Genomic DNA, 12,360 nt, shown 5'->3' with positions numbered 1-12,360 from the left:
AGGGATTTGAAAGTTATGAATGTCATGCAGCTCTCCGTTAGCCAACTCAAGTTTTCAAGTATTTTGACGCGATCGTCAATTTGTTCTTGTTTTACTTTAAGTTTTTCAACTTCAGTGTTTATATATACATGTAATTTCTGAAAACATTTTCCAATGTCGGCAACATCTTTACACTCGTAGTCAGCCATTGTTATTGTTTAACACCAGGTATAGACCCAGGCGGGAATCGCCGATTGAAGACTGGTTAATACAAGAGAAAATTAAATGAAAGTCACCTCATTCAGTATATAAATGTAATACTAGATGATCCTGACCCTTGTTATACTACTCTGTTTAAGTGAAATGTTAGATATTAAGCAGATATAATCAATTTACCAGGACCAATTTTCCTCACGTTTATCACAACATGGCTGTCAACAAGGAAACTTTCTACTCTTCTTAGATTGTGAATTGTGGAAACCACCACAAAAAGTTATCTAAACTAACAAAACATCGTATGGGTCAACAAAAACAAACCCCATTGCCAACTTAATCCTCGGATGTTGAACTGTCAAAATCATTTGCTGGTTTTTTCGTCAATAAAGTTGTAACAAAAAGAGATAGGATAAGAGACCAAAATGAAGTGAATGCTGACAATATCGCATTTCTACATGATAATCTTGAATTCACTGCCACACCTTTGTTGTCATTTAAACACAAAACCAATGATGAGATACGAACTATCATTCAAAAGGTACCGAGCAAGTACTGCGAGTTTGATCCCATTCCGAACCTATTGAAGCAGTGTTCTGATTTTGTCGTGCCATTACTTTCAGATATCGTCAATGCATCATTTGACGAGAAAATCGTGCCTTCAGACTTCAAACAGGCTCTTGTGAGACCTCTTTTGAAAAAAAAACCGGACTTGATTCCAGAAATTTTTAAAAACTACAGACCAGTGTCAAATTTACCTTTCATTTCAAAAGTTCACGAAAAGGTAGTTGATAAGATACTCGATGTTCATTTGGACTCTTAACTCATTGTGTGATCCACTTCAGTCTTTGCATTAGCTAGAGTACTTCGCGATAAAAATGCGACTTAGATAAACAGTCATCAGCGGTATTGGTACTCTTGGACGTTTCTGTTGCATTCGATGTCATAGATCGCAGAATTCTTCTGGAACGTCCGTCATTTGCGTATGCCATAACTGGTTGTGCTCTTTAGTGGACTAAGTCGTATTTTACGGATAGATATCACCATGTAGCGATTGGAGCAACTACATATAGGAAATGTCATATGACATTCGGTGTTCAACAAGGTTCCGTGCTCAAAGTTGGCAATACTGTGATAAGCAGTGTATCCTGCGTGCAAAAACCTATGAGTATGCTTGATAAACATCTTACGATGAAACGGCAAGTATCTGACATAGTATAATTTTGAAATTTCCACGTAAGTAATATTGGACGCATTCGCAGCTTTATAACAACAGCCGCATGTATGACACTCGTGAACTGTCTTGTAACATCCAAACTTGATTACGGGGATATTCTGCTGTACAGTATAACAAAGAATACAATGACCAGATTAAACGAGTACAAAATACAGCAGCTCGTCTTATCACCAAGACAAGGAAACATGAACGCCGATACTTGCCGATTTTAATTGGATACCCGTCCAATACAGACAACAATACAAAATACTCATTTATGTGTACTGTGCATGATTTTTAGACGACATGACTGTTAATTTTGTTTTAATATGTATTTCCGTATTGACCTTCTGCATAGTAGAAATGTTTGTTGTATTTTTATTTCAGTAGTTGCAACTGATATATATATTGTATGTTTTGTGTTTTTGTCTTTGATTTGTTATAATTACCAGGCTGCATGTACAGCGCCTTACGGTAATTTTTCTTCTTTATATGTGGCACATTATAAATTTTTATCATTATTAATTTAAATCATTACATATATAATCATTTGTAATCATACACTGTATTCTCTAAACCACTCTTATCTTCATTGTCATTTGACAATTTTACGACAGTATTGAGATTTATTTGGACCATTGTAGCACAGTGACACCTTGAGAAGGAAGTTTTTCTGAGATCGCATGAACGAAAGTTTTTGTACTTGGTAGGAATTTTTCTCATCGTGTGCAGTTGACCATACTTTGCGATTATTTTGATATAAAATTGAGAATGGAAATGGGGAATGTGTCAAATAGACAACAACCAGACCAAAGAGCAGAAAACAGCCAAAGGCCACTAATAGGTCTTCAACACAGCGGGACAATCCCGCACCCGGAGGCGGGCTTCAGCTGGCCCCTAAACAAAAAAGTGTACTAATTCAGTGAAAATGGACGTCACACTAAACTCCAAAACATATGAATGAACTAAAATGAAAAAACATACCAGACTAACAAAGGGTAGACGCTCCTGACTTGGGACAGGCGCACAAATGCGGCTGGGTTGTTTTGTGAGATCTCAACCCTCCCCCTATACCTCTAGCCAATGTAGAATAAACAAACACATAGCAATACGCACAGTAAAACTCAGTTTAAAAGAAGTTCGAGTCCAATGTCAGAATAGGTAACAAAAAGAAACTAAGAAAAATGACAATGATACATAAATTAACAAAGGACTACTAGCAGTTACTGACATGTCAGCTCAAGACCTCAATTAAACTGATTGAAAGATTATGTCTTCATCATATGCAAATCAAGCACAATCCCTCCAGTTAGGAGTTTAGTATCGTACAATCATAAAATATATGAGAAGAGCATAACCCGTATCATGCCAACAACTGGTTTTCGAATGAATGTGTTTATTTCCGATGCAAAGACCCTATGAGTGAATCAATATTAATACCAAAATATGCCATCTTTAATGACATGACAACAGTATCGTAACTATATCCCTTCTGAATAAGTCTGTTTAAAGGGTTGGTTAGCTTTTGAGGTGAATGCCGACATGTTTGTGCTTTGTATAGAATATTACCATAAAAGATTAGATGTGAACGTATAAGATGTCTGCATGTTGATTTATATTTACAAATGATGTCCTTGTAACGATGATAAAATTTAGTAAATGGTTTGACAAGTTTGTGATATCGAAAACCCTGGTGTAATAATTTTTCAGTAATACAGAGATTTCTTTCGTTAAAATCAAATACGTTGTTACATACACGAGAGAATCGAACAAGTTGAGATATATAAACACCATAAGATGGTGACAAGGGAACGTCACCATCTAAAAATGGATAATTAACAATGGGAAATAAAAAATCATCTCTTTTATCATAAATGTTGGTATTAAGCTTCCCGTTAAAGATATAGATATCAGGATCCAGAAAAAGGCAGTGTTCATTGTTAGTATTAGCTTTGTTTAAAGTCAGTTCAGCAGGATAAATGAATTTTTACCATAGTTATTTGACTCTGAAAGTTTGTAGTTAAACATTGATATCTTGTGAATGCAACTCCTTTAGCATTGTTTGCTAAAAAGCCTACATACTTACTAGACTTGTTTGTTTACATGTCCCAAAACGACAATTCGGTTTGAAATTTTCTTCATGAGTTATTGCACTTTGTCTATGCTAAACATATTTAAACATTCTCACACCTAGTGACTGTATTCCATAGTACACAACAAAGACGAAAATTTCGTTAACACGTAGCAATCTTGGTAGGACTATGATCTGAAATCTTTAACAAGTGCAAGGCAATGCGGTTACTATTCTGCTAGCTGTTAGGTTTCGTGTATTAATGCTATTTTTATGCTGTAATATTCGGACTTTTTTGTCAGAAAAAAGACTAACTTCGATCATCTTCTTGTTAAACCATGTGTGAATATATCTTTTGATCAAAAGAATAACAAAACCAAATAGGGCGAAGACACAAGAAAACCACCAATAAAATAATGAGGTTTCAATTTGGGGTAAAACTTTAATATATGACAAACTTTTATACATATTTATGTAATGAAACAGGCATAATGATGAACAGTTTCCATATTCATGTTTTCCACACCCTTTAGACAATCAGGGTTATTATGGTTGATATTGTAAGATTTTTTTTATTACTTATTACCAGAACGTTATTTTTCAAGTAATTTACAATACTTGAAAGTCTTCCGGTGCCATTACTCATCAAGTCTCATACCAGCAACTTGGACATCTAAACTTAAAACAATATGATGGGTAGGGTCCTTTCAATATTTGTGACAAGGGTTTAGAACAACAAAAAGGCAAAACTGAAGGTATCTGATAACCTACAATATAAAACAGTTACAAGCATGTTTCACTTCCCTACATTTTTGATGTACTTTGAACTAGATAATTGTACTTCTGTTATTGTCCCGTTGACTTCTGTAATAATTTTTGTTTTGTTTGATGTCAGTTCGACTTAAAAAGTGCCATTTGATGTTTTTGTTTTTACTTTTGTTATACTTTCATTTTCCGTTTTGAATTTCAATGGTGTTCGATATTCTAGTTATTTAACTTTTTTCATACCGGATAATAAAATACGTTTCATGGACCTTTTCTTGATCAGTGGTCCTCAATTCTTTCATAAATACATAGAATTGGTTAAAAAGATCGGCTGTGAAAAAACGGAATATCTCATCCTAATATTTACAGTTATGTTGTTTTCAGGGGCCGTTAATTTAGATATGATCCATGTAAACTAATTGATCCTTTGAAGAAATATATTCTTAAAAGTTATTAATAAAACACAGTAGTAAAATCTTTTAATATTGTTTTATCGGTACTAACATTGATTTTGTTTTTCAAAAATTAAAACATATATAAATTATACTGCTGTGTATGTACAGTTATGAGAACTCATGATCCTACATCCTGTCGATGCTGTTACAAAATTATAGAGTGTTTTGTAAATTAAGGAATATATCTCCCTCAATCAACCCTCTGATTCCCACTGATATTTATTGTCGAAATGCGCATCTTGTGCAGCAAATGTGGTACCGTTAATGTTGTTACTACCACTGGGTCGATCCCTTTGCTGGTGGACTGTTAGTCACCGAGGGTATTACGAGCCCAGTAGCGAGCACTTCGGTACTGGTATGAAAATACGGATATTGTGTTAAAATATGCACTGTTACAAAATTTTTGAAATTATTTAAAATTAGAGAATGTATCTCCCTCATCCATAGCTCTGATTACTTGTCCGGCTTGGCAATACTTTTGGTCCTTTTTCGGTTTATAAGATCTTCATTTTTTAATACGTTTTGGATTTTCAAATATTTTGGCATCGAACATCACTTAAGAGACTTGTACTGTCAAAATTCGCATCTGGTGCAGTAAATTCTGTACCCCGTAAATGTTATTATTTACTTATATTTTGGCATTGCTGAAGTTCATGCGTTCCTCAGACTGTTCATGACGTCTTTACACTAAATCTGTGGGATGTGAACTGATTGATTCTTCAGTCTGGGAGATCATGATTTATTGATTAGTTGTAATTGGCTTTAAACTAGCTTTCAGTAACTGCGAGTACTCATCTATCGGTGCTTTGTGTCAATTGTTTTAAGTTAGTTGTTTTTGTTTCGCGTACCAATCTTTCAAGTCGGAAGCCTGTAGTTTATTGGTTGTCTTGCTTCATGTCTGTCATATTTATTTTTTCGTAAATTGTTTTGTTATATAATAGGCCGTTAATTTTCTCGTTTGAATTGTTTCACATTTTTTCATGTCGGGGCTTTTTATAGCCGACTATACGGTATGTGTTTTTCTCATTTTTGAAGGCTGAACGGCGGCAACTAATTGCTTATATGAACTTCCTTTGAACTCTGGTGGATAGTTGTCTCCTTGGGAATCATACCACATCTCCTTATATTTTTTTTTAATTGATTGTTATACCTTTACTCTTCGATTAGAAGGTTCTCCTTAATAATGATAACACATTCGTATTGGTATTGGCAAAAAGAACAAACTGTTCGAATTAACCTTAGGAGAATAGAATTGGCAATTGTAAGTACAATATGCCTCAGATATTTTGATAGTATGTATGAATCGCATTTTTTTTATTTACTAGTCTGAGAATTCATTGAACATTCCTTTCAAATATGGTCCGTGAGGAATTTAAAGACACAACATTTTTGACTACAGTTTTATGTTTTATGAAATGAAAACTGACTGGTTACTCTAAACAAGAATCTATGAAATCCAGATTGATTTAGTTATCGAAGCATCTGGTCTGGCTTTGCTTGGGGCTCATATGGTAAAGTTTTGTCTGTTTTATAACTAGACATCAGTCAATCCATATGCATATATAGCCTCACCTAGATTTGGTTTTAGAACATGGAATTTATTAGTGTCATTTGTGACTTCTTATATTTATTTCTTAAAACACTTGTTGGATAAGAATTTCGAAGAAGAAAAGAATGACCATATACCGAACATATTTTTGGAAACAGCTGACAGGGAAAACCATGTAAACAAACGTTTAATAATATTCAATATTGCAGGGAATGAAAATAACACTTTATAAATGTCGTTCGTCCGAAGCGCTTTATTTCTAGATTAACCTACATCAGGAACGCTCAAACCCAAACAACCACTTGAAAGTTAGGGATGTATAGTTAGGATCACCCCCAGTTTTTGGTGGGGTTCGTGTTGCTCAGTCTTCAGTTTTCTATGTTGTGTTTTGTGTACTGTTGTTTGTCTGCTGGTCTTTTGCTTTTTTAACCATGGCGTTGTCAGTTTATTTTCGACTTATGAGTTTGAATGTTCCTTTAGTATCGCCTCTCTTTTGTGAGATATATGACGAAAAGGAACCTAAACCGAATACCCAAATTGAGCTGAGGTCAACTTTACCTGAAGGAGTTGGAACCTTAGTTTCTCAGTAATTCCTTAGTTTATCAACAAGGAATTTGTGAAAAAATAAATGAATTATGTCTGAACCTGTGTATCTACTGAGAACGGGAAACACTTCATACTCAAAGAACTGAGACGCCTCAGGATTAGCGAAAATAATATTTAAAAAACATTGTTGTTCTACATACTTTTGCATTGGATTGTTTATGTTAAAAAAATATTTAAACGTAAAACATATATTTATATAAATATCATTATGATTGACATGGAGACATTTGATAAAAATATATGTATCAACACTAAAATTTAATAAATCTATGAAACAATGTCAGTAATCCGGTGATAGTGTACGTAGTGTAGTAATACGATCCAATAGCTGCCACAGTCTTTGATTAGGATTGATATAATATCTGGTTGTCAACATCCGCAGACAGTTTACACAAAACCACTGCATTTTTTCTACCTCTTCTGGATCACACAAATCTACTCGGTCTATTCAACAAAAAAAGATAATTTTAAACAATATATCACGTACAATATTCAGGTTGTATCTGCAATTTCAATTATAAGTGACCCTATATTGTCGGTTGGCATTTTTATTTAAGTCAGCAAGGTTTATGTAAAGATTTATAACTAATTGATCTTTTGGAACTTTTCATTTCATTAAAAAAATCATAAGAATATATCTTTTTGGGAGCCATTTTTATTACAAAAACAACAAATATTTTGATTGGTTTCAATTTTTCAAAAATATACTGTATGAAAGAAGATACCATCCTTATTGGACATGCTGAATTGCGTTATAGATTTTACAATGTGCTCTTGTGTTTCAAACTAGAATAGCATGTACAAGTTTGGATTTACATTCAACATAGTATATCGTATTATAGTGTTATACATTACAACCAGTAATCACACCGTTATATATCTGGTATATTTCCGTAGTTCTTTCAATAATTAGCAATATAATTATTACTATACCTGTTGATAGCACTGCAATAGCACGTAGTAACGTTGATTCTTCCTTTGAAATTGAAAGTTCTTGAGATTTTGAAATGAATTTATAAACATCTTGAAGTTTCGACTTTGAATATAAATGTTGAACAGGCCATTTAGAGATGTTGTGTATTCCTTTGTGCTCTCGATTAAACATTGGATTATATATTTCTCCTAAAAGGAAAAAGTCCGAATGACTGCCTGTAGAAAAGAAGAACATATATTGAAGTATAAATACATAGCGAGTACATTTCCTAAAATAATAACAGGCATGATGCCACCAGGTCAACGTTTACAAACATATTCAAGATATGTGTCATGCAAACAGATGTCAAACTTTGAGGTGCAACTGAATAATTGGTTATGCAGCTATCCTCCAAGAACGTTTTAACTTTCGAAATTATTTTGTGAAAAAGCAATATAAAAATGCTACATGATAGAGCTTTAAAAGAGTTTTGATTGGTTATGATAGGATGTGACATACCTTTCAAAAGCTCTGATTGGTCATTTATTTGAAGCTGGGGAAATCCTGAAATACACCTCATGAATTCTACCATCAAAGTTACAGAAGATTCAAACGTATCCACAATACTGTAACCAACCCTGTCTTTGTATAAAGCAGGACTTGAAACTTCGTTGTTATGATTCACATCCAATCGGTCATACTAAAAAGACATACTAAACATTAATATGTTATTGTTTGTAAAAGACTGTACATTTCTTCAACACACGTTTCACAAACGTAAGGTAAATCCAGAAAAGCGCTTCGAACGCATTAGATTATTTAACGTGTTTTTCTCATTTTTTTACAGCACTGGGTCGATACCTCTGCTGGCGGACTATCAGTCCCCGAAGGTATCATCAGCTCAGTAGTCAGTACTTCGGTATTGACATGATTTATAACTTTTCAAAAATTGTCCGTTCATATATTTTGAAATTACATAGAAACTAAGGTTTCAACTCTCTCAGGCAAAGTTGACCTTAGATGAATTTGCCTATTTCATATAGCTCTTCAACTGTTTCGGTCCTTATACATCCCTCTGGTTTCAAATATTCGGCTTTGAGCGTTCATGATGAAGGTAAATCCAGAAAAGCGCTTCGGACGAATGAAATTATTTAATGTTCTCATTTTTTTTACTTGTGTATCATCACTGCATCGATAAAAAGTTGTAGACTATGAGCTCTATGGCTTATTTTCTCTTTATGATTTGCAACAGGTACACACATAACAGTAATTGGGTGCTAACCAAATGCATGCAGGAGTCGATTATCCTGCCGATGCACCAGTCTCTCTCCTTTTGGAGCTCTTGCGATCCTCTCAGTTTTTGTTTACTATCTAGATATGTTTCTTCCTATTCAATTAACGAGATTTGAACATCGGTAACTACTGTTGTTTTAATTTATAAGACATACAATGAACTATGAATGGCCTGACAACTAGGTCACGACAATGTGCAAGTATTTAAGCTGATGATGGCTTAATTTGGAGAGATTAAAATTATCAGAGCTTATAATGCGACTTTTAAGTGTTATTTTCCTTTGGTACGAAGAGAAGCTGTATTCGTCTCGAATCTGAGGGTTGGTGTAAAATTTCAAAACACACATCTAAACAGAAATAAAGTTACTTGAACATCACATAAGGTTGAACATATTTATTTTAAAAGATGAGCATGTTAACACAAATTCACCCATTATACAGCAGAAGTAACATGCTCACTTTGTTGCAGTGATAATGCGGACGTAATAGATTTCCTGTCCAATATTAAGTACAACAAGAGAAAAGTATTCACAGAAATAAGAGAAGTCATTACCAATGAGATTACTGGTGAAAAATGGAATAACGTTTTTAAAGACAAGACAGCAATTTCACGGCTAATAATAGACTGTTCAAAATTTAAAGAAGTTTTCAACAACTCTAGCAAATTAGTGGACAGTATTGAGAACAAAATCAGAAAACTGATTTTCCAGCTACATATGGACAGATTGAAAACTCTGGAAAAAAATCAATGTATAAGCATAAATACACATATATGTAAAGGACTTTATAATAGTGAACATAATTCATGTCAACAGAAGGACAGAATACAGTGTTTCAATTTAGTAAAGGGCACATAACCGAACAGCGAGTATATCTGTACAAACAAAAACAAAAAAGAACCTAAAATTCAGTAAATCTATTAACTATTTTTAATCTCATTTAAAACTTATTATTGATGCCAAATTATTTTATGATTAAAGCAACAATTAAATAATGTGAACCTTTACTTTATTCGACAAAAAAATTTCACATTTAACGTCAGAAACCACTTTTAATAATTTTAAAGCGTACTATTTTACTCCATCAAGAGTATGTAGGATAAACCCAACTTATTTCTATTTTTTTTAATTTTTTTTATTATGAACTCGCTAATTTTAATTTGTTATAGGGGATATAAACTTCATATTTTATCATATCTTACCTTAGTTTATCTGTTAACAAAATTTTGTTTGCTTTTAATAAGATTTTAAACAATATTAATTAAGAAATAATTCAAGGCAGCCGTAGATGATTTGTTTTCATTTAGCCATCTAATTTGATTATTTTATCCCGAGCGATAGCATATCAATGATGTATGTAGTATGTACTTACACATTTGTGTGAATGCTTGTCCTGCACAGCTATGAGACTATCGATAAAGTTCAATGCTTCATTATTGTCAATAGGAATTGTTTCTCTGAGATCTGGTTCTGTTTTAATATCATGATGTTTCACTTCATTGATATACTGAGTTCGTCTAGCATGAGTATATCTGCCTTGTTTTATAGCTATAAATAGAATAAAACATTATGAGTTCGTCTATCATGTGTATAGCTGCCTTGTTGTATAACTATAAACAGTATAACACTGCGTACCCTCTGTTGAATTTCTGGCTAATTTATTTCATACTGAAATGTTTTCAAATGTCAATTGCACATAATCCTTACACATACGTTTATTATCCATTTAGACACATTATAGTGTTAATTCAACTTTTCTATTGGATGTACCTCCTCTGATATTTATTCATACTACATTGTTTCTGGTATGACCTGGTCTTTGTTCATACTGTCTCGTTTGGCTAGATCTGTTTTTTCACTTTTTTTATTTCTGTTCAGTACTTTCTAAGGGATTTTCTAAATATATGTACGTGTTTTCTGGGTTTTTTTTCTCTCTACTTTTTGTATGCAAAGGGATCTATCTGCATGCTGATATTTCTTCTTGTATTTTGTATTCTACTTGTATTTTAATTTACTTGCTCGTATTTCTTCTATAATTGACAAATAAGATGTTAAACAAAGACATACCACGTTTAGACATGCCAATCGTCAAACATTTTTGATACCGACAATATGCACAAAGTCTTAATTTCCCAGCAGTTAGAACACACTTTTTATCATTGATACATCGATATTCAAAATCTTCGTCTTTCTGTTCTCGTACAATACTACGACGAAAAAATCCCTGAAATTGTAAACAAAAAAATATTTATTAGTGTCATAATTGAGACTATGCAAAGCGAATGAATCAAAACAAATATAATCAAACTATTCTACTGGAAATTAATTATGCACTTTATATATAGAGGGTAAGTATTAATATATATGTTGTCCCAACGTTCTGGTGATTATACAGCCATTATATGAATAAAATCTGATCACAATCATACCTTACAAGCTTCACAAGTATTGGCGCCATAATGAAACCCTGATGCTTTGTCACCACATATTCTGCAAGGTGGAAGAAAGGAAGTCATCTGACCTCTTGAATTTGCACTGTTTTTCCTAGAATTCACATCAAGAGTTATATCCTCGGTTTTGACTGGATGATAGGTCGTATCTAGTGAGAAGTCTGTTTCCATCGAGTAATTCTGTGGTAAATTTGAAAGTGATGTTTGATGATGCAATAGTTCTTGACCCAGGGGGAGGTAATTCATTGTGATCTGTTTCTACAATATAAAGAAGGTGTCATGTACTTCGAAATAAATAATGCTCGTTTGATTCAAAATTAATTATATCATATGCCTTCGCACAAATAAAGACTACATGTTTTTCTTCTGTCGCTTCTTGCCATATGAACATAAATGTTACTTCAGACGTCACAGGTAAGATAGTAGTGAAATTGGTGGGATTCGCATGATCTCAGAATGAATAATAGTATTTCACGGGGATAAATCGTGCAACTTTTATTTAAAAACAATGAACAAAGCATGACATAGGTATAAAGCAAATATCTAGAATGCACTATGAAAAGATCGAAGATCAAAACTATCTATATATCTACGAGATATTTATAACAAAATATAAAAAGAAGATATATATATATGTGTGTTATGTGTATGAAAAAGAGAGACATGGAGGTTGTTTTCTGTATCTTAATAAAAAAAATAAACAGGTCAAGATATGGACGATGTACATAAAAACATTATTATGATAGTTACGTGCATGAAACAATAGATACGATGGAAATGTACATTCTAGAGAAAAAGATACAAGGAAGGTACACCAAAATGACTGAAAGTTTCATAACCAGCAGTAATGA

At 33.1% G+C, this 12,360-nt stretch overlaps 1 protein-coding gene across 7 annotated transcripts in view; it reads right to left on the bottom strand.

Moving 5' to 3' along the window:
• LOC127704637 (retinoic acid receptor gamma-like) overlaps positions 1–12,360 on the bottom strand; it is a 96,773-nt gene that overhangs the window by 64,108 nt on the left and 20,305 nt on the right. For 4 of the 7 annotated variants that reach the window (XM_052208769.1, XM_052208775.1, XM_052208773.1 and 1 more), the window contains exons 2-7: positions 11,489–11,767; positions 11,127–11,283; positions 10,432–10,607; positions 8,287–8,467; positions 7,788–8,003; positions 7,027–7,298 (exon numbers count right to left, since the gene is read on the bottom strand). The exons of the other annotated variants lie outside the window; for them this stretch is intronic. In XM_052208769.1, coding sequence (XP_052064729.1) covers positions 7,135–7,298; positions 7,788–8,003; positions 8,287–8,467; positions 10,432–10,607; positions 11,127–11,283; positions 11,489–11,767 — 1,173 coding nt within the window. In that variant the 3' untranslated portion in view covers positions 7,027–7,134. Of the gene's footprint in view, positions 1–7,026; positions 7,299–7,787; positions 8,004–8,286; positions 8,468–10,431; positions 10,608–11,126; positions 11,284–11,488; positions 11,768–12,360 lie in introns of those variants that run through there. 7 annotated transcript variants of the gene reach the window in all.

Source organism: Mytilus californianus, unplaced genomic scaffold (genome assembly GCF_021869535.1).
Source record: "Mytilus californianus isolate M0D057914Y unplaced genomic scaffold, xbMytCali1.0.p SCAF_6, whole genome shotgun sequence".
Lineage (NCBI taxonomy): Eukaryota > Metazoa > Mollusca > Bivalvia > Mytilida > Mytilidae > Mytilus > Mytilus californianus.
This window is presented reverse-complemented; position numbering and strand designations above follow the sequence as displayed.